The sequence below is a fragment of the Oreochromis aureus genome, linkage group 17 (genome assembly GCF_013358895.1).
Source record: "Oreochromis aureus strain Israel breed Guangdong linkage group 17, ZZ_aureus, whole genome shotgun sequence".
NCBI classification, from domain to species: Eukaryota; Metazoa; Chordata; class Actinopteri; order Cichliformes; family Cichlidae; genus Oreochromis; species Oreochromis aureus.
Genome location: NC_052958.1, coordinates 28,161,361 through 28,189,143, shown reverse-complemented (window position 1 = coordinate 28,189,143; position 27,783 = coordinate 28,161,361). Strand labels below are relative to the sequence as shown.

The window sequence follows — 27,783 nt, the reverse complement described above, 5'->3', positions numbered from 1 at the left end:
GAAAAGACTTGATATTTTACCCAAATCTAAAATTTAACATACATATTATATAAAAAGTGCGGACCATTAATTCACTTTATTCATTCATTCATTCTTACCACACTCCGTATGTATGTGAGCGTGGGCTGTAGCACAGCCAATCAAATTAACCAGATTTGAAAAAAACAAGAACAAAAACGCTCGAGCCAAAAATGCTTCCAAGAGTAATTTCTTTCGGGTATATAAACTACGAAGTAGTCAACAAAAAACGAAATGCAATATGCAAAACATGCAAGAAGAGAATCACAGACGGAGATGGAACAACTTCCAACTTTGTCCGACATTTGAAGTTGCATAAAGAACGGTAGGTGGTGCTTTTTTTTTTTTTTTTTTTTTTGCTACGATGAGATAGCTGACTTAGCTAACTTCATCTTATTAGTAAATGTTCTTCCGGCTACGTTGATGATACTGTTTGGCTTTAACAGGTATGATATGTTTGTCATGCTATTTTAAATCCGGTCCTGCAAGCGCATCCAAGAATAACATGCAACTTGTTAGCTCAGCATTGTCGGTGAATGGTGAGCAGGGTCCGTTTCAGAAAGTGGGTTCTGTAGCTGTACTCAGTCTCTCTCCGTCTCCTCCCCATCATTAACCCCGTAGATTTAACCCAGTTTAGACTGACAAATATTTATTTTACCATCACATCACAATTCAAAATCACTGTGTTTAATTTGCAATTACTGTATGGTCGTGTTTAACTTTTGCATGTCTGAGCCAGGGAAAAAATTTTTTTGGTTAGAAAATCTGGCCCACCTTAGTGTGTAATTGAGTAGTCCTGCTATACATGGCCTTTTTCTTCTGTCATTTATGTCAATACATCAAATAAAATACTTTGATCTTATATTATTAGCTGTTGTTTATTTGCAAAGGTTATTCTCAACAGGGATGCTAGACAAAAACGGCGTTTTCTACTGACAGCCTAGCATACGCTCTCCACTTGCGAGTGAAAAGAAAAGAAAAACACCCCTTCCCTATTGGTGTTAGAGTTTACCATGTCAGCCAATCAAAAAAAATGATAAGGCAACATGTGACATTTGGTTGTTTAGGGAGAAGGGGAAGTTTTAGGGAGTGACACCACGACGGAAAGCGGGCGAGCGAAAGAAAGAGAGAGAGAGAGAGAGTTTTCATATGTGAGACATTAGTGACGTTTAGCGTGTTTGGAGGCTATAGTTAGTTTGTTGTGTAGTTATTGTTTTGTATTGTGTGTCGGTTAGACTGCTGAATTTCATATTTGATCTAAAAAAGCTGTCAAAGGCAGATTCCAGTGTAAACGCTGTCTCCACATAGAAAACTGGACTGTTGCACCTCCAGTTGTCAGACCTGCAGGGTTTAGGCCTGTGGTGTTCTCCTCTGTCTTATACTGAACACAAACTACATTTTTTGGACTGGCACAAATAATTTGTGTGCCTTCTTATTTGATGCAGCACACCTGATTGTTCTGTAAATAGATTTAAATGGTTATATAAAAAACAATTTTTTGCCTTGTTTTATTCACAGCAGCTAATAACTCTAACTTTAACTCTATCAACACGCACTGCAAGAAATCCTTTTTACACAACACTAAACTCTTCCTTGGAGAGTGGTGGTGATAAGCTAGTAACGTTACACTTCTGGCTAACTTGTGAAGTAATTCGACCGTAACATTAGTCTTTGTTAAGTTTTGTTTTACGGTGGCAGCCAAATGGTGTTAATTGACACTGAGCTTCTGTAGCAGTAGTTTTAACTCTGCAAAGACAGGGTAATACACGTTTTTCTTCTTTCTACTTTGAAATCGTTGCAGCGTTGATGAAGGTTTGACCAGCAAAAGGCTGGGCCGTTTTACATTCATGACTAAACAAATGTAGGTTACTGAGTATACATTCGGTTTAACATCGATGCATTTTGATGTTTAAGTCCTAGAGTTATTTTTATGTGAGATTGAAGTTTGTTAATTGAGCCCTAGCTGAAGAACAGCCTGTGTCAAAGTTCAGTCAAAAAACGCGGGCGAGGAAGCGAACGCCATGTTGTAGAAACGCCACAGGAAAGATCTTAAGTAACATTCATAAACTAGTTGTTTTAATGACATTACATTGAGTGTGCATTAGCACATAAAATATAATTTTGCTCTTTTGGGTGTTAACTGCAGATACATAAGCGCAGTTGTATCACTTAAGAAAAAATATCTTTGATTTGGAAACATAAAGCAACTTTTAGGAGAAACTCAACACTAAAAATAATATACATAGTTTTAACTTTTAATGTCATTTTTTTTTTCCAATAGGTGATATTGAGTCTTAAAAGGTAGCTGTTTACAACTCAACTATGTCAAATTATTGTTTAGAGCTTGAGGCACAAATATCAATTAAAACTATAAATACTTAATAATAAAACAAATTATAGGTGATGTGGATCATGATTGGCAGAGTAATTTGCAAGATTTTGCAGTTTTTCTATTTGTTACCTGGATTTTTCAAGTTCATGAATTGATCATTTCAGAGAAATGGCTCTTTGAAATGATCAATTCATTATTTTGATTATCACTGGAAATCTATAATTGGTACAGTTCAGGCCATATAAAGTCAATCCTTTTTTTTTTTTTTTGGATGTAATTATCAAAAACCCATCCTCCTCGAAGAGCAGTTCGACATTCTTTTTCTTATTCACAGGACGATTCTGTGGAGAGAAGGCGAGAGGTCGCTATCCGTGGCTTAGTGGTGTATCTCAGGGAAAAGGAGGAGGATCTCTTCAAAGAGCAGGTAAATCAGACATGACTATACTTTGTATTAGAGCTACGATCTAATCTATTATTAATTGATTTCTAAATTAATCGGCAACTATTTTGATAATTGATTGATCGGTTTGAGTAATTAATTTAGAAAAAGAAGTCCAAATTCTCTGGTTTCAGCTTCATAAATGTGAATGGTTTCTGGTTTCTTTACTCCTCTATGACAGCAAACTGAATATGTTTGACATTTGAGGTCATCATATTGGGCTCTGAGAAACATTGACATTTTTCACCATTTTCTGGACCAAACAACTAATCAGATAATCGAGAAAATTGTTAGTTGCAGCCCTATTTTGTGTTACTCTCATGTATAAGTATGATTACTTAAAACATTTATATTGATTCTGACCTACCAGGATGGTGGCGGGATATTACCAATGAAGTGATGAAAATTGTAACCAGAGGTGCCACAACGTCTGATCCAGCCAGCGCAAGGATCATACTTGAAGGAACAGAAGTCCTAGCAGACCTGGATGTACCCAGAGCCTGTGCCTTGCTAATGGGGCTGATATATGCACTCAACCTCAGCTACCCAAAAGAACTGAAAAACACTTTTGAAGTGTTTCAAAAGATATTCCTCGAGCTGGATGATCTGAAAGCCAGTCCTAAGGTAATGTCACTAAATAGTAAACTGTTGTACTAAAAATGTGAAGAGTGAGGCTATCCTCAAATTAAACGGAAATGTTCCACTGTTGTTTGCAATGTGTTGTGTTACATACTGTACAGTAGGCAGTAGGTGTAAAGTTGAGCGTTGAGCATTAAGTACACCTAGTTCAAAATAATGCACTTTAAAAGGATAGCTCGGGTCTTTTGAAGTGAGGCTGTATGAGGTACATATGTATAGTGAGTGTATTACACAGTAGATGGCAGTCAGTAAGCTCCACCACGGAGAAGCAGACGGGGCCACCGGCACGCAAGATGAGCCTCCATCCTAATAAAACTGATGTCAGTTTAAATGTACATTATATCAAGAATGTGTTTACTGCTTTATTTTGCTATCAGACAGCCTTTTCTGTGAGGAAAGAGAAGTTCTACTGCTTGTTGTTTCAATCGCTCTGGCCCACCAGCGTCCATGGACAAAAACAGCAATTTTACCTGACAGCACACAGGAGTTGCTGGTCTCCTGCTGCCTTGATCAGTAAGTGTAATTGTGTTATTTGGTGACTTTGGTGTTAGTTCGGGTTAGTTCAGATTTACCAAAGTCACACAAACAAACTGAGCCTATCGTGCGTGTCGGTGGCAGGAATGTGCTGACTGCTGTCTACTGTGTGTAATACACTCACAATGTACTTCATACTTAAAAAAACCTAAACTATCACTTTAACACAAACAAACTTGAATCAGAGCATGACTGTCAAAATGTTCAGTCTTTTGAGACAGATTTACAGGGTGTTTTATGTCATTTATTTTATGGAGGCAACAATTTTGTCTGCTATTGAAATGTCAATGACTCTGGAATGGTGGACCGGTGTTCTAATAAACAGTTTGATCATAAAACTGGAATTTCAATGTGTAATTTATTGTATAATTGTAAGTTATAAGTTATTGTAAGTTATTACTACTCAAAAAAATTAAGGTAACAATTTGCATGGATATTTCTGAGTAGAATAAAAGTAAAAAAATAAGTTTTAATAACTAAATGGAGTAATTTTTAAACAATTAAAAATAAGTTGGTTCAACTTAATTAAGCTTGTAGAGGACAAAGCAAATCATGTTGTTTGTACGTAAGGAATAGAGTTTGCCTAACTAGAGAACTCTTGTGGCATTTACGCTATAGTGGCTAAGCTGAAGTAACTTAAAAAGATCCATGCAAATTGTTACCTTAATTTTTTTACGTTAAGCCATCTGGATGGTCGGGCTTTTATATATATTTGTGGCAAATTGGCTCGTTAAAAACCAGCAGCCTCTTGGATCACTATTCCCAAAATTCAGATATTTAAATAAAATGATGAATCGGCTAGTGATAAGAAGCCCCATAGATCCGTTAAGGCCTGGTTAAAACTCTTATGAACAGTCATGAATTTTCCCGTACAGAACAAATCCCAATGTGCGCCGTTTTTTTTTAAACAAAATGACTAGTGAAACATCGTTAAAAACAGAAACACAATTTGTAACACTTTTTCAGGCTAGATGTAAATACAAAAAGCCAGTGCGTGATTTCAGGCTTTCAGGGTTGTTGTGGCAAAGGTGAAAACAAAACGCTTCGGCTCATTCACGCAAGACAAAGAATTGCTTTAAGAACACGTGTGCCTGCATAACTGAATGCAGAGACATCCCCACAACCCATAAAAAGTAGTTAATTAAAACATAATTAATTGATTAAATTAATTAACACATAGTGTTAGTGAAGAAAAATTCAGTGCGTTATCGGAAGCCCGCAGCAGCCTAGGGCTAACTGCTGCATAACCAAGGGAGGATTCAGGGTCACCTGATCCAGCCTTAACAATATGCTTTGTCAAACAGTAAAGTTTTAAACATAAACGCAAAAGTAGAAAGGGTGTCTGTCTCCTGAATCCAAGTTAGAAGCTGGATTCACAGAGGAGGAGCCTGGAAGCGGGAGGCCCTGCGTCCGATTCTACTTCTAAATATCCTAGGAACCACAAGTAAGCCTGCAGTCTGGAAGTGTTCTACTGTGAGGTCTTGAGATAAGATTGCCACTACCAGCCTCAGAAACCAATAAACCTTATATGTCACTGCAACATTATCCCATTAGTCTTTAGCCCTGGAGATACTTTGCTATAAGATTCAGAATACAAAGTGCAAAGACTGTTTTATATGTGATGGAAGGTTTGAAGCCAGATCTAAAAGCCCAGAGGGAGTTGGCTTGTTGGCAGCTTGTTATTAAGAGTTAGTTGGCTATGGTCGTAATTCCGTCAGGTCCTGGGTTAAAAAAAGAAGTGCAATATGTCCATAAGTGAGGGTTTATAATCTAATAATAAACAAAAAGAGTCAGAACTCTGGCTGCTGATCTAGAACAATAGAATATGCACACTAAAGAGCCATCCTTAATAACTCTGATCAGCCACTTCATCAAACAAAAAACATCAGTACTGGAAGACTCCTCTCTCTCTAAAATCATTCACACCCACAGCCATCAGGCATTTTACTTTTCATGAAAATAGCAGATGAGCTATGTCAGACATTACATTTCCGTTTGGGATAAATAAAGTTCTTATGACCTTTATGACCTTTTCTTCTTCTTTTTTTTAGAGAATAAATGATATGTTTTTCGAAGACTTGTCAAGGATGAATTCCCAGCTACGAGGGAGCAATGGCACAAGGGAAGACCCAACCAAAGCTGAGACTAAGCAAAACTGGAGAGATGTCTGTTAGAAAGAAGCATCACACAACACCAGCATCAAATGGCTAATGGCTTTAATAGCTGAACAAAACTAATCTATATCACATATCGAGACTTCAACAAGGAGTTTGAGGCATAAAAAGCTAAAAACACCAGGACCTGACATGGTCCACACCTTTTAGCTAAAGCGCCACTCCATGATGGACACTCAGCAAAAACTGGGCTTTTAGGGACAAAAAAGGGTGACTAGAAAGTCATAAGGTTCATGATTTTCAGCAGAAATGCTGTGAGCAACAAAAATATGAAAAAGGTTACGTGTTCTGGTCTAGGAGACAACACGGACAAGTCTGTTCATTTTACAAGTAGTTTTAATCCCGTACTGATCTTTAGTGTATTCTATAGTGTCCTTGTAGTAAAAAAGTAAAAAAGAAAGAGCCAGACTGATTAAAAGCCTTAATTTCTACATTCATTTCTACAGCCATTGTTTGCAATATTAACCCCCCCAACAAAAACCCAACTTAATTAAGAATGAATTAATGTAAAATAATCAAACTTTATTCACAAATAAAGCAAAATACAATTCCTTAATTAACTCAACATCACAAAATAAAGGCTTCATTTCTATTGTTTTTAAGATATTTTATTTTAATTTGAACCATCCTTTTCCTCTACTGAGGAGATGAGAATCTGCCAAAGAACAGGATGGACTTGGTCTTATTGTGTCTGATGAAGAAGAGGAAGGGGTGATCTGCTCTGAAGTGTTCCTCCCTCAACATGCAGAATGCTACCATGCCAGCTGTGGCTGCAGCGGCCTCCGTGCCCTCCTCGTTCACCTCCACAAAGGCCTTGTGGGCCACCGTAGACAGGAAGAGCCCCCCTTCACTGTTCATGCCAGAGAGGTCAGCGCTTCCTGCACAGAACACGTTCTTCATACCCAGTTTAGCCAGAGGTTCATTTAGCTCGTAGTCTTCCTCCAGCTTGAACTTTGGCAGGTGAAGGACAACTTCTGAATCAACGTCCATGTTTTTCCTGTCGGTCCATTCATTCAGCCTCTCCTGTGTTAGCTCATTCTCCAGCTGGAACACAGTTAATACATTTTATGGCATCTTTGTTGTTTAATTTTAATATTGTATGCATCACCTGAGAGCTACTTGGTAAACTCTATAGTCATTAAACTTTGATAATAAAGCAAAATGCTGACTTTTCTTTACAGGTATTTATTACTAAGTTCTTTACCTTCAGCAGAGGGTCTGAGCCATCTGAGGACTCTGCAGGTAGAAGAACAAACATGCTGAGCTCCTCATTCACGTAGGGCAACTCTAGAATCTGCAGACCATGGTCATGAATGTAGTTGTAGGGCAGCTTCTTCATCTGGTACATCATCTGGACTGGTACGGTCTCATTCTGACACACAGGAAATCCATCTTACTTGAGTTAAATTGCTTTCTCTGTTTAAACTGTATGTCCCCATACTTGGAACAGAATTACATTTAATGTTTACCTGTCTGACTTTAAAGGGCATCTCTTTGGTGTTTGCCTCATCAAATGGGTTCCTCCAGTTGCCCTTGAAGTAGATAGCATTAACTAGGGCCAGTCTGGTATTTGAGCGTACTGTTCCTGGCTTCAGAAGGTCTTTTATCTTATCTGACAGGAAATACAGAAACAACAATATTTCATTATAATCCACAGAGGATGCTAAAATGATTCCCTGCTGTTCAGGCTGTGGAAGATGCACATTCTCACTTTCTGTCTGCTGCTCGACCCAGCTGTTGATCTCTGCTCTGCACGCCTCTGGAGCTCCGATGAAGTCCACAGCCTTCAGGTCTGCCTGGTAGTACTTCTGTGTGGCTTCAAGGAAGTCCTGCAGAGAGCAGACATCTGTTTATTAATCCAGTCTTTGTAATGAAGAACTTTATGAAGAGAATCATTGATGTGGACACTCACTGGGAGGAAGTGGGCAGTGTTTTCTCCATAAAGACGGTTGGCTAGTTTCAGGATGTAGGATGCAGACGGTGAGTTGATGTCAGCGTTCAGTTTCTGGAAGTCTGCATGGACGCCTTCACCTGAGCTGAATGAGAGGGCCTGTGTGGCATTGAAGACAAAGACTGAAAGGATGTGACACTGAGCCTGAGCGACCCTAATGTAACAATTTATGGTCCAAAGGCAGAAACTGGACAACTTTATTCTTTCAGTATCATGTTTAATAATAACCCTTACTGTGAATCTCTTATATGCTGTTAATATATTTAATATTTACTTTTCATGTCTATAAGTGGCTAGTATGATGTGTTATGCTAGAGTTTATTATTCATGTGCTTGACCACTGTCCCAGTTTCCAAAAATTCTTATTGCAGCTAAATTTTTGTGGTTTAGCTGCAGGGGAGGGGTGGAGCAGTGGGTTCAGGGTGTGGTGTCAGGAGAGGCTGACTCACGCACCTGACCTCCATCATCAAGTCATGTCTCTCCTTTTAAGGATGTTGTTGGGACCGGAGTAGGAAGCCATGTGGAGTGCTGAATGGAGAAGGCATCTGAAAAGCTGCGCGAACAAAGTGGGTCAAAAAACCCAAAACCCCATCTCAATAAAACACCTATAAACGTCCAACACCTTTGCGGGGGCAGGCCCGGGAAGTGGCCTAGCTTGCAGCTATGCAGCAGGAGAAGGCTTTAGTGTTTCACCGCCAGTTGGAACAGCTGCAGGACCAGTCTGAGTGCTGGATGAATGTAGTCGAGCATCAGGTTGCTCGGGCTGGCTATTTGCTGACACATCTGCCGCTCCCAGCTGTGTCCCTCTACCACACGGGGAAGGGAGATGGCCCCCATGCCTTCCTGGAGGTCTTTTGGGCCACAGCGGAAGCGTCCCATTGACTGGAGGAGTTCTTCACCACCATGGCCCACTGCCATGGAGCAGCGGCTGCGAGAGGCACTAACCCGCTTCCCTCTGCTTCTTCTCCACAGGTCCTGGTGGCTACACACCTTCCCCTTGATCTGACAGGGGCATACAGCGTACCAGTAAGGTGTCAAGGGGGTATACACCAGGCCTTGGTGGACATGGGCTGCACGCAGACCCTGGTTCACCAAACACTGATTCGAACTAGGGAATTGTTGGAGTGGGTGGAGGTTAGCTGTGTGCATGGGGACATACATGAACATCCCATAGTGCAGCTGCAAATTAAATACGAGGGCAAAACACACAGAGTAAAGGCTGGAGCCACAGCTGATACATCCCTTAATTCTGGGGACAGATTGGCCGGGGTATAATAACCTGTAGCGTGTGTGCTGCGCTAAGTGGTGATGCGGGGTCGTTATTCACTCCTGGAAGAGTTTCTACTGGAGCAGTCTTGGCAGGACACCCTACACTCAGCCTTCAACCAAGTGATAAAAATTAATGTTCACATGGTGCACCTTGAAAAAACATTTTATTTAACCAAAATAAAAACAGAAACAAGACTTTTGAAAGAAGAATGAGAAAAGTGGGATACAGAAAGATGAGGGAACCCTAAAATTGGTCACAGTAGCTCAGCGTGGGGAAAAGAATCTCAACTCATAATAATTTCTATTGTGAGTTTTAGATTTTCTAAAAATCGGGCTGTGATCAGCTGATCTGGGCTCCTGTTGCTCTGAGGTTTACTGCTCGTTGTGGATTTACACAACTACATTCAACAACATGTCAGCAGAAGTTGTCCTGGCTGACTTCCATCCTCTACACTGGCAGTACACTGTTTATGTTGTCTTTATACTAGACAGTAAAAAACTGGAATGAAGATGGAGTTCAGTTAGAAAAACGTAAGCATCATCAGCTGAACTTCAAATTGATCTCTGCTATACTCTGCACCACTGTCACTGTGCACTAGTCAAACACAATGCTGTACTGCAATCTAACCTGTTTATCCTGCACTAAACTGCAGAGCATTGTAATGTAGCCTTTAAATAACACAGTTCATCTATCTCAGTTTGATCGGCAGCATGTTTCACAATATCATCAAAACAAAACAAAAGCTCTCTTTCTTTTCTCCCTCTGTGAAATTCAGCAGCTGGACCTTTAGCTGCAACACACTGTGAGACAAACTGCACACAAACAGTTTGTGTGTTTGCTGATATTTATTGAGCTGATAGAAACCTTGCCTTTAAGATTACCTGCCACTCAAAAAACATCACTCCCTCGATGCTTGCTCCTTTCCAGTATTGCTAGCTAGATGGTGAAGTACCGCAACCACAACTTATGCAGATCTGCTCTCATTCCACAGTTGTGGCCAAATAAATAAATAAATAAAAACATAGATAAACAAAAAACACTGACCCATTTTAACCACTGAGTATGGCACATACTTTTGACGCTTCTATCTATTTTTATGCAACATCCCTTGGTGATTGACGTACCCGAATATGTACGTCAATCTTCCAAAATGTGTATCCATGTACTCCATTCTATTCGGGGAGTACTTCAATGCAGGAAGAGTCTCCAAAAATAACCCATGATTTGTTTGTGCTGTTGTTACACACATTAGTCTCATTTGGAAGTTAATCATCTTCTTTGCAATTTTTTTAAATTGAGGTTTCTAATCCAAATTATGAAACTGATACTAATATCATTCATTCATTAGCCTGCTGCCTGTCACACTGGAGATTAAACTATATTAGATGAAACTCTCCCAGTATAAAAGTCATTATTCTAAATAAAGGACAAGCAAGGATTTATAACTATGGATTAAAACTGTCAAAACCAAACTGTTTTTTTAAACTGAAATTAATGTTCACCTGCCAGTTTTTCTTTTACAGTGTTCTGTTTTTTAAGCAAACAATAGATATCTTGTTGAGAGGCGTTTATTGAGGTCAAAGTCCAGAAGCTGTTTCAGTGCCTCTCCCAGGACACACCTTTCAGTTTATGGTTAGGCGGGTATTTGGGCCAATACTGATAGACTAAGTGCAGAAGTCACAAGATATTTTTATTAAAAACTCTCATAATGTATCACTACTTTATTTAGGACTACTAAAAGTTGTGCAAAAATGCAGTGCAGGTAACAAGTGACAGTGTGCTGACCTGAGCCATCTGAGCTGCAGTGTCTCCTTTAGCTCCCAGGTAGACCATGGCCAGGGCTGAACTGATGCTCAGAGGAGAGACAAAGATGTTCCCGGCAGGGTTTGCCTGGCTCAGAGTGCGGAACAGCTCCAAGGCAAAGGCCGTGTTTGAGCTGCTGACGGCGGACATGGCTGACGACGTACGGTTTTCCTGTAAAGTGCAACAATACTAAAAATAAATAATGCACTATACGCATTTTGTCATGTAACACAATGCGCAATGCATATGAACCTTTACATTTTAAACACACTAAACCGTCCCTACAGAAACAGAGCAAATTCAAGAAGCAGCTAAATGTAAAACACGGGATAAAAATATAAGGCAAGTTACCGGGATTTAAACCGTCACACGTCAACTTTAGCAGGCGTAAACACACATCTCAAATACAAATACAGCTTGTCGCTCGATGTGCGTTGCTGTTATGAAAGCAGGAGTTATTTTTTACATTACCGGATGTTCCTGCGACTGAAGCACGAGTTGCTCGCACAAAAACAGGGAATGTAAAAGTGAAAGCAAAACGTAAAGGAAGGCAAAATTCCCCCAAAGTACCCTAGAAACGGTGTGGGGATCCGCAGGCTGACCACTGCTCATTTATACAGAGCGCACAGTGTGGTGTGACAGGACAGGCTTCAGTGTGGGTGGGTGGAACGCGTGAATGGGCGATAAGTCACTGACGGTGACAAAACACGGTATTATACTGAGGAAGAAACAAAAATGCAGCTGGACAGAGCTGTGGACGTGTTTGTACAACCTGTAGAACACCACACTGTGCTGTCGGTGCCACACAAAACTCCCATCCAAGTTTTTCACGTGTGTTTATTTAATTTATGTTTTTTTTATGCTGTTCAAAGATTGCATGGTGATCTTACCAAGACAAAACCCCACCCACCTACCTGAGTGGCAACTAGCGTAACACTTGCTGACAAAGCAGAGTTCACTTTTTTTTTAAAAATGTAAATCTGTGTAATATCTCTTCAAACTATAGTCTAAATCAGGGGTGTCAAAAATAAGGGTCAGGGGCCAGAATCGGGCGAACAAACACTCCAATCAGGCCCACTGGACTAAGTTTCTGGGGTTTTTTTTCTATTATAGAAATTACTGCGTGATTATTGCAACTATAGGTAAAAGACGAAAAAACTCATTAATAACAGTTATATAATTACAGGGCAGTCTGGACAATGAGCTACCAGAACTTTTTCTGCAGTTTTACACATTTATTTCTTACAATTTAAAACCAACGAATCATGCGGATTTCTTTCATTTAGTGCTGCAGCATTTCTCTGTCAAGTACAAAACAACATACAGATTTAATTGCACCTTTTTCTTATCTTAGGATATCACCAGGATTAAATGTGGAAATAAACTTCTGTACAGTCACAGAAAGGACACTTTTACTGGTCTGGTCCACTAAGATCAAAGTGGGCTGTATATGGCCAACGATGCAAAAAGAGTCTGACCCCCCTGGTTTAGTCTTATATACACTGCCAGGTAGATTTTCAGCTTGGTGGAGAATGCAATGTTCTTTCACAATATTTTAGTATCAGAATTATCCTTGAACATCTTTGTCTGCAGCATAGAAACACTGGGAATCAGACAGGATGCAATAACCAGTCTGAAGAGAGGTTAGCAGCCACCAGGTGTGCAGATGGAGCCTGTGCTCTGCGTACTCTTACCATGTGGATCAGATTTTGTGACACACTTGTGGCCCTGTTGCCTCTGCTATCAAGCTGGTTTAATATTTACATTTCATGTTCATAAGTCTCTATTACGTATGTTACGCTACCTCCGTCTAAGGGCGAGAGGCAGGGTACACCCTGTTAGACGACCAGTCGCACTCACATTCACTCCCCTATTCTACCTATGGGCAGTTTACTGTTTCCAATTAACCTGTCCCCACCAAGTGCATGTCTTTGGACTGTGGGAGGAAGCCGGAGTAACTGGGGAGAACCCAAGCAAACACGGGGAGAACATGCAAACTCCACACAGAAAGAACCTGGCCTGATGGTGGAATTGAACTCAGCACTTCGTCCTGTGAGGCCACAGTGCTAACCACCATGCCACCGTGCTGCCCCTCTTTTGTCCCAATTAAAAAAAAATATTCATGCTTAATGCAGCTTAATTTCAACAGGCTAATATGGGAAGAATGTGAGTAAGACCCATGGCTCTTACCACTATCCAGGATATTTCACAATATCTTTTCCTTATCTTTTTTCACTTATACACTTGCATCATTCAGGCTAAGCAATCACGAGTTGGTGGTCATAAAGTCAGGCTTACCCATTCCAGTTATGAGCACATTCATGTGAGAGGGAAGGTGTTACTAATCACAAATATGGACAGGGTGAACTAGCAGCATGAGAGAGTATTTTACAAAATAAGGGCAAACTATAATGCTACAGCCAAAACAAGTCATCTACTAATCTAGAGGTTGATGGTCCAATCCCTGGCTGCTCCAGTCTGTGTACCAAAGTATCCTTGGGAAAGATAGCGAACCTTGAGTTACTCTTGATGTGTTAATCGGTGTGTAAATGTGTGGGAATGTAAGATAGAAAGCACATTCAAATGAAATACAGATATAAATTTGTAGCTTAAACCAGTAAGCAGTAGCGGTTTTAGATACGGGCGACACGGGCGGTTGCCCGGGGCGGCATCGTGATGGGGGGGCGGCATCACGGGCATCGGCAAAAAAAAAAAAAAAAATGCTCGTACTCATGCTGCCCCGACGGCAGCCAGCGCATATTGGGAATGTCATAGGCACCGATCGGTTTTGTATCGCCCATTTGCTGGGAGTAAGGGCGCCCTCCGTTTGCGAGGTGCGCCTGCTGCTTGCGGCACAGGGAGGAGAGGGCGGGGCGGCGGGGGATTCTCTGGCTGGCTGGAGCAGCATCTAATAACCAACTCGCAAAATAAAACAAAATAAAAACAAAACAACAAACACGAAAACACCGGACATTATGATACAGACTTATAATTTGCACCGATGTTTTTTCGAAATTCTATACACGAAAACTGAGCGCGAGAGCCCTCGGTGCGCCTGAGCGCTGCTGAAGTCAAAGTAAACTTTATTGTCATCTCCGCTACATACAGTCCAGTATATAGAGAGACGAGACGACGAGGCTCCAGTTACAGCAGTGCAAATAAAGGAACAATAAATATAGTAGAGTAAGAAAATAAATATACACTTTAGGACTCGGGGTAAAGGGATCAATAACAATTTAAAATTTATAATTTACAGTTTGATGATTTAAAGTCTCACACATAACCCGTCGAAAGGGAGGGAGACCTGCTGCTTCAAATAGAGCACATTTCATTCATAATGTTGTAAATCCAAGCCCATTATGTATTCATGATTTGAATCCTGGGTTGTGTGAAATCCCAGAAATACACCCTAGACAAAGTTAATCTGTGAACTAAGGTGTAGGTCTATTAGGTTATGTTGTGGTGATCCTCTGGTTGAGGGATGGGTGTTCACACTGGAGTGCAAAATTAAAACCAATGGAAGATGGACAAGAAAAGTTCAAAACCATCAGGTGCTCAGTTTAGAAAAAAGAGAAAAGAAGAGGAGGAGAAACGAACAAAAGATACAGGTAAGCAGATGTGTCATTGGATAATGGCAGGTCATCCTGAAACAATCAGAATCAGAATACTTTATTAATCCCTAAGGAAATAATGTGGGTTACAGTTGCCCCAAGAAGAAATGGTAAAAATAGTAACAGTAACAGACTAAACTCCAAACAATACATTATGTTACAGGTTTTAATATTAATTAGTCATTGTCAATTGTTGATTTGTCCTGTTCTCATTGTATGACGAATTATGATGGCTGTTTGGTAGCTTTTTGCATACTATGCATACTCTCTCTCTCTCTCTCTTCATATGTGTGTGTGGACAACAGTTTTGGGTGCTTGTAAATTATATTCAATGACAACAAGCAAAAGGTTAAGTTTCCCTGTTTTACTGTTATATCATCATCAAGACATGTAGAATGATAAAATAGCTTTAAATTGCTTGTGGCCAGAAGAAGAAGGAGAAAACATCTAAATATATTTCTTAATTATGCTCATTTCATCGAGAATGAAAAAGAGTTTAGACAAGCTCCACGAACTTTAAACCTTTATCCTGTTCACACCCTGATGTCAGAGGGGCTTTCTGGGAATGGTGACAATATTTCCCAGAGAAGTGACGAATCAGTAGTACTTTTGTGGGATTGCCATTATCTTTATCGTAGGTAGAAAAAAATAAAGATATGTTAAAGAAAATGTTCATGGTACAGCTAGCTGCGGATTAAGTAGACCTTTAAATTAGTATTTTAATTGGTATGAATCCAGAATGTGTGTGGTTGGTGTGCTGGAAAGTGAATCATGTTTTAACTTTGAGTTTGCACATTTTGGTAGTGTGGTCATTCTGTATTGTGCTGTGAATACACAGGAAGAATAACTCCTATTCCCAGCAGCTTTCCACATCGAATGCATGACTGTTTGTTTCCTCTCTCTTTGTTTCTTTCTTCGGTGCAAACTTGCTAAATCTCTCAATAAAAAGCTAGTTTGTGAATACGGGATGTGGTTCTTGGCTCAGCTCAGCTGTGGGAGGAGAGACAGGGCAGGTGGTTTAGGGTGCAGTGCTAGGGGAGGCTGTGCATAACATATATTGTACATATCAGTCTCTGTTTATGCAGAAGCAGTAGGTTAGCTGGCGGCCACTGAGCACTGTACGAAAGAGCAGAGCACTAGTAGGTACTTCCTAGGATATTTAAATGCAGAATGGAAGGAAGACTCTTCAGCTTTCAGGCCCCTCTTCTATGGAACCAGCTTCCAGTTTAGAGTTCAGAAGACAGACACCCTCTCTACTTTTAAGATTTGCCTTAAAACTTGTCATTTTGACAAAGCTCATTCACCTCTTTTCACTCCCTGTCATTAGTATTCTTAATCTCTGGCTCTCCTACACATTGTGTCCAATGTCCTATCTTCCTCCCCTCACTCCCAACTGGTCAGACCAGAGGGCCGCCCCTCCCCGAGCCTGGTTCAGCCTGGTTTAGTAACCTTTGTTGATGATGTGGTTATTTTACTTTCTCTGGTGTGCAGATTCAGTAGTGGATATTACATTCAGTACATTTACTACATTTAAATAATGTCCTGTAATCACTGATTACAGTCCAAATATTTGCTATATAGCATATAAGTAAAGATTCATTAAGTACATACTACTGCTACTAACTCAGATGTGAAAACTACCACTTTTTTTAGTATAAATATTTATTTAAGTTTGTTTTTCAGGATTCCAGATAGAGGAGGTTTTGAAGTTGCAAAGCATTAAATGTGAAGTTTACTTTATAAAAAACGTGCCTTTCTGAAAGCTGTCTGTGTATACCGTATTGACTGCAGTGAAACTGAATGAAGCTCTTACTTTTGTCTTTATGTCACAACTTTTTGTATAATACGGTTTTATAGCCTGCAATGGCTAATTATTATTATTTTTTTATAAACAGTATGCGTAGGCAGGCAGGGTGGAGCAGAGGTCACACAGGTGTGTCTGTGTGATTCACTGTGTAGAGTGACTTACACAAAGGCTTACTGTATGCTAAAGCTTTGTTAACAGACACATGATAAACCTCCCTGATTAATGATAACTGTTAGACTCCAAGTCTCTCTGTTATGTTACCATTTCTCTTCTAACTCTCCTTCCACTGCAATGTTTAACTATTGATTCAAAAGCTGGTCTTTACCAGAAATTCTAATGGGGTTTTTTTTGTTGTTGCTTTTTTAAATCATTTTTTTTTTCTTTTCGTTTACCAAAAAAATACAGATTTTGGCTGAAACAGTTCTTGAGCTATAGCAGGTAAATAGGGGAGGCATGGATAGCTCAGTAGGTAGCAGTAGTGGACCTATGATCGGAAGGTCGGGAGTTTGAATCCACTGAACGGCCACTTTGAGCAAAGTGCCATCCTTACACATCGCTCACTGCACAATGGGTTAAATGCAGGGAGGAATTTCCCCACAGGAATCAATAAAGTTTTCATCATTATCAAATCAAGGATAAAGTAAAGACATCTACAAAATATCCCCAACATTTGATCTCAATTTGCTGTTCTTTAAAAAAAAAGAAAAGAACTTGATGTAATACACCCCCATACAGTGTTTTGAAAGGACAATAAAGTAAACAGAGATAGAAGATGAATGCATTACCAAAGTGTGGGATTTTGAGCAAGGTCTTGGCCCGTAACGTCATATGCAGAGGGTTTGCATGTCAAGTGAAGGCTGTGTGCAGGCAGCAATGGTGGATCTAAAGTGCAGGCTCACGGCAGGCAAAATGCACTCAAAAACAGCTTTATGACTGGACACGAAAACTAACTAAACCGAAACTACAAATAAACTAAACATGCTTGGCCGACAGAACAAAGAGCACAGAACAAGGGAGATCACAGCACAGACCATGAGAAACACAGGGTTTAAATACACAGAGGGAGCAAACAGGGAATGGGAGACAGGAGGGAAACACAGCTGGGACAAATCAGGGCTAACGAGACAAGGGAAGCAAAACCCGACACATTAACATAGGACACAGACTACCAAAATAAAACAGGAAACACACGACAGGCACAGAGGTACGGACTTGATACTAAACAGAGGGATGAACCATGGGACAGGAGAAACAGCACAGAGTAGTAACACGGATACAGGGAAGGCTCATTGACTGAAACTAGAAAAAGCAAAAATTAAACTCAAAGAACTAAAACTATGAATAACAATGATTTAGAGTTATAATTAAACACAAAGCACTGGGTCAACAACCCAGGCCCCCCAACATTGCAGGCCATTCCGTTTTAGGCATCTCAAGGCCCAGTAAGCAGCAGAAGTATCCTGCAGGTGGCAGTGGATCTGTAGAGGACAGCAGATTTACCTGGACACCTAACTGGGTCACCTGCTTGAGGGTGTCTGATGTATCTGATGTCCAAATGTGAAAAAATATATATTTGTTTCTTTAACAATCACTTAAACAAAATGAGTTTTTAATCTCTTTAATATATGAATGTTTCATCTGATGTTTACATTTTATGTTCAAAGGATTCAAGGATTCAAAGTGTGTATTGTCATGTGTACAAAGAAAAGCACTTCTCTGTACAATAAAATTCTTTCCACACACAGATGCCGGTTAATATGTACAAATAGAACTAGAACAGATAAATACAAATGGTATGAATAAATAAATGGAGACAACAAAATTGAAGTAGATAGATGTGTGTGCAAAAGATCTATGAGCTTAATATGCTGGTTTGATATGTAAGATGACCTGATGTGCAAAAATTATTAATACTGTTAAATAGGTCAGCTGTTCAAGAGTCTGATAGCAGTGGGGAAGAAGGAATTGTTGAGTCGAGATGTTCTGGATTTCACACTTCTAAACCTTCGTCCCGAGGGCAGAGGTGTAAACAGTCCGTGTTGGGGGTGTGTGGTCTTTGAGGATGGAGGCAGCTCTCCTCTGGACTCTGTGATGGTAGATGCTCTGCAGAGAGGACAGCGGGGTCCTGGTGCTCTCCACAATGCAGCTGTAGAACCTGCTGAGGATCTTGGCCCACATACCAAATTTCCTCAGCCTCCTCAGGAAATACAGCCGCTGGTGAGTCTTCTTGACCAGCTGTGTGGTGTTCAGTGTCCAGGTGAGGGCCTCGGTAATGTAGACGCCTACAGTTGCTTTTTGTCAGGTCACCTCTCTTTCTATTTTTTCTTTTTGTATTGTTTTTTGTTTTCACAATGAGAAGTGGAATAAAAATAACTAGCTTTAGTCAGTTAATTAAAAAAAAGATCTGATGCAGAAATCCTGAAACTTAAGTCTGAATAAACATGTATTCACCACAAGAGGGAGCCAGAGTCACATACTACTGCTTTTGAGGGAGGCTTTTTTGTTTTGTGTTTTTCTCCATGCTCATTACTGCAGAAACCTGAATAGAGTATGTGTGTATGATGTAAAGACTGATAAAAACAAACATTTATTCTGTGCAATAAATCAAAGAGGCAGAGTATCCAGAGGTTGTTTCAGAAAACGCAAGTCTTACAGATGTTTTTCTTTTTATTACTCTGAGGATCTCCATTAAAATTTTACCTCTCCTAACACCCATCTCTGATGTGTTGTTTTCCTGCACTGGCATTTCTGTTAACAGCAGAATAATCTTTGTGTCCTGTCAGCATGCTCCGTTATCAAAAGGCAATGCACTGTAAAAAATATTCAACAAAAAAATTCCTTGTAATTTTCTACAATGAGATTTTCTGTTTTTCATGTAAGTTCATGGACTTTTCTGTACATGGTAAAACATGGAAAATTCTGTAGATTTACACTATGTCCTCTGTACCATTTACAGACATGTCCTTTAACTATACAACGGAAAATTCTGTTTTCTCACAGTAAGTTTTCTGTGCCATTAACGAACATTTCCGTTAATAATAAAATGGAAAATTCTATTTACATTACAGGCACTTCCTTTCACTGTAACTCAATAAATATCCTTGTACTCTCTTCAACTCAAAAACTTTACTAAAATATAATGACAGCATGTCATTATATTTCATCAAACACATGAACAAAATAACTCACAATCTTTAAAATTTGAGCATTTTTATTTTCCTCCAAAGTGTTTTCTTTAAACAGAACACCTAACAAACACCAACAAACATGACATTTAACAATCTGCAGAGTACCTTTAAGCTAGAATCACTGCCCCCTCTGCAGGTGGGGGAGGGATATAGCAGTAGTGGAGGATGAACTCAACTTGTGTTTCTATTGTCTTATGTAGTCTGGGAGTCCATTAAATGCTGGTGTGGGTGTAGTTTTCCTCTGCGGTGGGGTCGGGTGGGCTGCCCCAGGCTCTGTGGGGCTTGGAGGTGCTGCTGCACCTGTGGCCCCCGGTCCAGATGGGCCCTGTCCCCCTGCCATTGGTGGATTCCAGGGAACGGGGGTACCTACCAGGGTCAGTGGGGGAGCTGGCTCATTCTCTAAATGAACTGCTCAGCATTACATAAATCACATTTTCAACAAATGTTAGAGCAAAGACACAGTTACAGGGAAAATGTCTGCAAATGTTAACCAAACATTTTTATGTGTTACAACGTGGACATAATGATAAACATACTGGGGTTAAACTAAACTTTTAATAATAATAAGATACATAGTTTATTTGTGTATTGATAACAAACTTTTGTGCCTTTGTCATACAGTCTTAAAATCCTTTCAAGGCTCAAAGTGGCTGAGATATAACTCTACACATTTACTGCCTCTGGGTGGATCTATAAACATAGACACTGATTTCTATTTCGGTCTCCTCCTTTATCTGCAGCCGACTCTGTTCAAACACTGTAAAACTGCTGCAGTCTGTACTGCAACATCTATGTGAATGTCTTTCTAGTTTTACAGAAACGTTTTTACCTTATTGGAAGTTCTGACAGGTTAGCCATACCAAAGTGACAGGATTGCTTCCTCAGGTTTGCTACTTAACCCCAGTTTTCTGAGTCTGCTGAGTCAATTCCAAATTAAAATGCCTGAATTTGATACTGGTAGCTTGTTATTTTCATGATATTCTTCTAGCATGAAAAAAGAGAGAGTGGGTGGCTTTAAGATACTGAACCCCAAGTTGCTCTCCGATCCTTTCATCGGGGTGTGAATGTTAGATAGATAAGGTGCTTGTGTGAATGAAGCTCTATGTAATAGACAGTTCATTTAGCATATGGATATGTGAGCAAGATTAAAAAGCTGATTTTCATTGGAGACAGTCTGATAGTTCCTTTGGTATTTTGAACTGTATGTTCTGTGCCTTTCCCTGACCCAGTATTTGATGGTGTTACACTTCTCTCTTCAATATGTTGCACTTGTCAGCAACAGGGAGGGCATGTTGGAAGAGCGCCTGACCTTTCATAAATCTCATCATTGTTATTTTGACTTATTTACGAGAGTGAGATGAAAGCAGACCAGCTTTCCACCAGCAGCAGGAGGCAAAGACAGGGGCGAGGAGTGTGTGTATGTGAGGGGTGTTTAACTTACTTACTACCTTTGTCCTTCAGCCTGCACATTTAGGGCACACTAATATCCCAGAAGCACAGTTATACAGCTCTAAACTCTCAGACAGTATGGCTTAAATGATCAGGTTCTCCTGGGGCACAAATTACAACACAAATTGAGGCTAGTGTCCCCTAAGCCAGCCTACTAAGCCACAACAGGAAAAACCCATTGTAGAATATAAAAAGACATAATGATGATGTTCCACAGCAATGTCTGATGTCAGCCAAGGGCTTTCAGCTACAACTACATGAAGTTATGGAACTATTGTATATACATGTACATAAATATAACCCAATAACAAGTTAAATGCTGAACTATTCTCTTTGGAGTTTGGAGTTCTTAGTCAGCAACAGGTTTGACTCTGGCCATACTTTGTCCTGTGAGGTTAAGTCAAAGACGTGGAAATGGAACATGCTGATCATGAAATGCATTATCATGTTAATGTGTGCTTTTCGTTTACCCTAACCCTTGTCCTAAACATGTGTATTTCCTCCATCCTCCAGAATCACTGTTAAGCTAAGGAAAACACCCACTGCCACCGGGTCCATCCTCAAAGCACAGAACATTAGCATGCATTTAACATTGGTTTGAATATTCATCATACTTTTGGTTCTAATTTAGTGGGTATATAGAACTGAAGATTCTATATGTGACTTTTCTATTTGTCAACTACTACATTTAGTTCTCTTTGTGTTTCGGTACACTGAAAAGTTTGCACATGCTTGTTTGTTTGCATGAGCTGTGCTTTAGTTTTGTTAAGACAGAACACTCCTGGGACTGTTCATGTTTTACCAATCTTTATTTTGTTATCGTTGTGAACATTATGTAAGATGTGCTATGTTTAGCCTTTGATTCTTGTGAATGTGTGATGTGATTTTTAGTGTTTCTGTAATTAAGTACAGTATATAGCTTTAGTTATTAACAGGCCAACAGACTCACGGCTATGCTGATTTAAAAAAAACTGTGTTCCTATAACAAGGTTGATAGCTAGATGACCTGTTAATAGCTAAAGCTATTTACTGCTCTTAGTTAGAAAAACACTGCATTTCACTTAAAATTAAATAAGTTACTTCAATATATTCTGTATAGTTCATGAGTGTTGTTAAATACATAACACTCAAGTTATACAGTTTATACAAACTTGTATGACTTTACCTCCTAAGTTGGAATAACTATGCTTTTCTTTTACATCAACAAGTTTGATTCTTTTTAACATAAAGACATTTTTAAAGTGTAGCTTCTGAAAATCCAAACACAAGTGACAAAAGGAGCTAAAATGCCCAGTGGAGATGCAGAGCTAGGTGCTAATTCTCTGCTACTTCATCACCCACCACTCCACTGGTCCATTAATGACTGAGGGTACAAGTTCATGCATGGCAGGTTAGTGGGTTGAAGTTTGTGAGTGAAGTTTGTGCGAGTGTGTGTATATCAGCCTGAACACGTGCTGAACACACCCTGGCAAATGACATATCACTGATACCTTAGTTAGCTGCATGTTTACAATACTGACCTTATAACCCTAGCATTAATGTTCCCTAGATGCAATTAAATAAGGTGTTACATATTTGATACAGATTCTGCAGCTGCCACGTATGAAACTACCAACAGAGAATGAACACTGTGTCCCATCTCTTTCTGTGTTACCCTGATTTTCCAAGCTATTTAGCTCATCACTTAAAATGTGTTTTCCCCATAGAATTTAAACCTGTTTGTTTTATATACTCTTATTTTTTTCTCTTTTTTATGTTGTCAGTCCAAATTACTGACAGCATTAGGAATTGATATCAACAGTTGTAATATTTGTGGAACATGCATTCAGGGTCTTAACATAACATTAAAAAATCCCTGCGCAGACAGCCTCATGTCCTTGTGCTGGGATGGTGTTTGCATTATAATCCTTGTTTATGCCTATTTATTTTCCATTTAAAAATGGCAACTAGGAAGCAGGATCAAAAAACATGCTGCAAATTTGTAGATATGAGATCATGCCATGTACTCCACTGACCAACCCCATCCTCCTCAAATGCATTTCAGAGCAAAGCCAACCCAGGTGCCCTTAATTCTGTCATTCAGGGAAAGCAACCTCTGCAGCCGACCACTGTGGTCAGCTGCTATGCCAGGCTCATTGTGTGCCCACACAACTGTGACCTTCTCAGGGATCACTAAGGAATCCACACTTCTGATTGAGATTCCACGTAAGATTAAGCAAGGCCCCTGGAAATCTATGTCAAGTGTTCTGTGTGTCAACCATCAGCCTTTAAAGTATGTGTTGTGTATGTTGCAGCTCACGTGCAGTCAGTGGCAGAAAGATTTGCACTTTCTGTGATGTCAGTGCCCTTGTCGAAAACATGATATGTCTCAAAAACTGTACTATGCTATGTGTAATTGTAAAAATTTGTTAGCTGTTCTTTTTAGGGCTTTTAATAAACTCCTGTCTGAGACCTTGCCCTTACCGGGTAGGACCTCGTTGTGTTTTGATTTTTCGTGGCATAGATTTAAAAAGCTGGAAACATTCATCAGAGATTTTGGTCCACACTGACATGATAGCATCATACAGTTGCTGCACGTCCTCCACATCCCAAAGGTGCTTTGTTGGATTGTGATTTGGTGACTGTGGAAGCCATTTCAGTACAGTGAACTTTTTCTGATTTTTAGAAGGCAGCTTGAGATGATTTAAACTTTGTGACATTGTGAGTTTTCCTGCTGGAAGAAGCCATCAAAAGATTTCTGTCATAATAAAAGGATGGATGTTGTCAGCAATGCTGAAATTGGTACTAAAGGGCTTCCAAGGGTCCTGCGCAGTATGTTAGCTGTTCCTAGGACTGCACTCTTTTGGACAGAGATCTCAGATGTTGTTCCTGGGATCTGCTGGAGCCACTCACCCAGCTTGGGGGCCACTTCACCGAGCGCTCCGATTAATACTGGGACCACTGTTACCTTCCTCCTCCACATCTTCTCAAGCTCTTTTCTGAGCCCTTGGTACTTCTTCAGCTTCTCATGTTCCTTCTTCCTGTTGTTGCTGTCATTCAGTATTGCTACGTCTATCATTACAGCCATCTTCCTTTACTTGTCTGCCGCTACTATGTTCGGTTGGTTAGCCATCTGTATCTGGATCTTAGGTCAGTCATTCCCCACCACCCTTGGGGGCATCTCTCATTTTGACCTCAGGACTTCCAGGTTATACTCGGCACAGATGTTCCTATATACTATGCTGGCAACTTGGTTATGGCGTTCCATGTATGCCCTGCCAGCTAGCATCTAGACCTGGGGTCTTGCCTGGTGTGATAGACCCCAGCCTCTATGGCTCTTGTGCTCAGAGCTTGTTCCTGTGCATCCATGATTAGTGTCTCTGTGCCACTGTCCTGTCTTTCAGTCCAGCTTTGTGGACCTTCCTCTATTTGCCAGTGCTACATACCGTGCAGGGGCTTGTCCTTCCATGATGGTTCCTCCTCTTGCTTGGGTTTCTGCTGCCTGAGGAACAGATTTACTGTATGTACAAATGAAAAACAGGTGTTTTGTGGCTATGTTGTAAAAGCTAACATGTTGGCTCTTGAAAGGCCTTTTAAAAACAAATGCAGGAGCAGAGACGACAGCTAGCAGCTGACCATTTGTCCTTTGTAAAAAGCAACTTTAAATTTAGATTTAACTTGTCTTGTTGACATTTTCCAGAACAAGACAGGTTCACAACCTTTCTTGTACTGGATTACTGTGATGTACAAAGAGTGTGACAATACTCTGTCCTATTTCCTGTGGCATACACTACTATTGTCCCAAGATAATTTAATTGAGTGTGTGCTATATATATCATAAGTGGAATGCAAACATTTGGCCCTGGGTGACACTGTTGGACAGATGAAAAGTACTACTAAACCCTACAGCAACAAGCACCAGTGTGCCCAATTATCACAGAGGAAGAAGGTGGAGGGAAAGGAGGACATGAGGAAGAACTCAGAGCTGGAAGTCTAAATGTCATGTTTAGAGTTTGAGCCCACTGATTGGGAGGTCAAGAGAACAATAGATGATGATAATCAACAGAACAGATGACAATGAGACAATCCAGTGTAAGCCTGGTGCACATTTCAGATGTGCTGAAGCACATTAAGAAGCTGAAATTGCTGCATACAAAAGTTGTTTTTGTGTGTGGTAGGTGTGTTTCTTTTTTTTCCCTTAAAATGAGATTGTACAATTTTTAATAAAACTGTGTTTAGGCAAACACGTGTTCTATAACTATTAATTATTTGTATGTGTCCATGTGTCCAACAACTTCTTTAAATGAAACAACTAAATAAAATGTTTGTCTGTTTTCACTAGAACAGCACAGATAAACACAAAATCTAACTTGACACCAGCAATGACAGACTAAAACTGTTACAATGTAAGAGCACCTCAGAAAATGGTTAGGATTTGCAAGATGTATTCTTCCTTCTTTTTAAATCAATCTTTCGGCTTTGTGCTTAAGATTATGTGAAAAAAAGTGTAATATAATGCATACATACAAACATGTAATTTATAGCTCACTCAGATTTCCTTACATTGTTGGTCACAAACTTTAGATGAAAGGTATCACAAGCGAGCTGTCGCTAAGGTTAAAATGGGAAAGTTTTAAATCATTCAAAATTACTTGGTTGGGTTGCATGAAAAACAACCAGGTTAAAGAAAGATAATTGTTTGGGTTGTAACTGTTTCAAATGTCTGCTTTTCTTGATTGCAATGGTGATGAATCCCAGTTGAAGTGTGGGCATATCAACATGTCCTTCAGACAGAAAATGTTCTTCCATTGAAGTATATTGTAGATTCAATGTCATTCGGACAGTCATGAAAAAACATCACAATTTGTGTCTTCATGCAAAAACAAATAGATTACTTTTCAGTAATCTATTTTGCTACGAGACCAGGCTGTCAAATAATATTTGCAGCCGTCTGAAGCTTGGTACGAAAGTGAACCCATATTGAAAAGAACATAGTTAAATATAATGGATGCATCAGGAAAGTACACTATAAATATTATTAGGCATTAGAAAATCTGTAAGGCTTGTAAAATTCAGAACTTTCTATATCTTCTCAGTTTCTCAGTTAAGCCTTTTAGCAATAATTGTGTTTGCTAGGTCGTCCACCTGTTAACACTTTTGAATCACTGACTGGAACTGAGAGAGTTTGCCAGCAAGCACAACCTCAATTCAGCTGCTGTTGTCTTGGTCTCTTGACAAGATAAGCATGTACGTCACCATCTGAGCAATGTGCTAAGCAGGCCACATTTATCACTGAGCTAAATTTACTAGTTGACTATCCTCTTATTTATCCTTATTTATCCATCTGACTGCATGTTAACTTAATTAAAATTATATGTTACTAATCAATTATTTCAGATTTCTAAAAGAAATAAGCTGCCAGCCATAACTAAGTAATGTTGGTTAAAAAAATGCTGAGCCAACCCAAGCTCAAGGTTCGATTTCTAAAGTGGAACTAAACTCAGTCCTAACTTTGAGCACTGCTCTGGTACTTGGGCTGGTTTTAGGCCTTGGAGTCACTGGGTGGGGTGCTGTAGAGTGCTCCATCTGGGGACTCCATCATTCTGCTGGGGGACTTCATTGCTCACATGGGCAACAACAATGTGACCTGAAAGGGTGTGATTGGGAGAGATGGCCTACCCAATCTGAAACAGAGGGGTGTTCTGTAAATTGGACTTATGCTAACCAAAGTTTGTCCATAGCAAACACCATCTGAACATGTGGTGTGTAGATAATGTAGTTCTGTTGGGTGCATCAGGTGATGACCTCAAGCTTGCATTGGAGCAGTTTTTGGATGAGTGTGAAGGCAGAAAAGGCAGAAATGAGAATCGTCACCTCCAAGTCCAAGACCATGGTTCTCAGCAAGCTGGGATGAGCTGTTGCCCAAAGTGGAGGAGTTTAAGTATCTGAGGGTCTTGTTCAGGACTGAGGAAGGAGTGAAGCCCGAGAATGACAAATAGACTGTAACTACCTGTTGTGGTGAAGAGAGAGCTAAGCATAAAAGTGAACCCCTCAATTTATTGGTCAACTGGCCCTCAAACCCATGGTCACAAGCTATAGGGCAGGGCGCTCGGTCTTTTGAAAGGGGCTCGGATTAGAGCCGTTGCTCCTCCACATTAAATGGAGCCAAGTGAGGTGTTTGGGTTTGGGCATCTGACTAGGGCTACTTCCACACTAGCCCACACTAGATTTGAAAACGGCGTTTTCGTCTGAAAATGAGAGTTGAGCGTCCACACTAAAACGGCCGAAAACACTGACGTTGCAGTTCCGCGCATGCGTGAAATGCAAGACGACTCGACTACCAAAATTGTGAGCAAACAAAATAACTGCTGTCCGATGCCGTCCGCCATCTTGGTTTAAGTGGTCACATGACTGCATCATATGACCAATATGCGTCATCGTTTTCAAACGTCTGCGTTTTCGAGTGTCCACACTGCGACAGGACAGCTCCGTTTTGAAATGTATGCATTTTCGAGAGCGTTTTCAAAATGCTGCATTTTTCCTTGGGGAAAACGCCGTCTCAGTGTGGACGGGAGGCCAAACGATGTGT

General features: G+C 40.1%; 1 protein-coding gene and 1 long non-coding RNA gene across 5 annotated transcripts; one reads left to right on the top strand and one right to left on the bottom strand.

The window, feature by feature from the left end:
- The first annotated feature begins 2,666 nt into the window (after positions 1–2,666).
- LOC120434025 lies at positions 2,667–4,169 on the top strand. Its single transcript, XR_005608892.1, has 3 exons — positions 2,667–2,774; positions 3,160–3,413; positions 3,806–4,169. It is a non-coding gene; the product is annotated as an uncharacterized LOC120434025 (long non-coding RNA).
- A 1,992-nt stretch (positions 4,170–6,161) lies between these two features.
- Positions 6,162–17,575, bottom strand: LOC116314430 (leukocyte elastase inhibitor-like). Of its 4 annotated transcripts, none has more exons than XM_039601392.1 (7): positions 17,364–17,575; positions 11,143–11,331; positions 8,049–8,186; positions 7,848–7,965; positions 7,606–7,748; positions 7,341–7,508; positions 6,162–7,180 (listed from the first exon to the last, which is right to left on the bottom strand). In XM_039601392.1, exons 2-7 carry the CDS (start codon positions 11,308–11,310, stop codon positions 6,773–6,775), a joined length of 1,143 nt encoding a protein of 380 aa, XP_039457326.1. In that variant the 5' UTR covers positions 11,311–11,331; positions 17,364–17,575; the 3' UTR covers positions 6,162–6,772. The 4 variants fall into 4 exon arrangements, with proteins under 4 accessions (XP_039457326.1, XP_039457324.1, XP_031588304.2 ...); XM_039601390.1 differs by lacking the exon at positions 17,364–17,575 and adding an exon at positions 11,731–11,809; XM_031732444.2 differs by lacking the exon at positions 17,364–17,575 and adding an exon at positions 11,632–11,806.
- Positions 17,576–27,783: the final 10,208 nt, after the last annotated feature.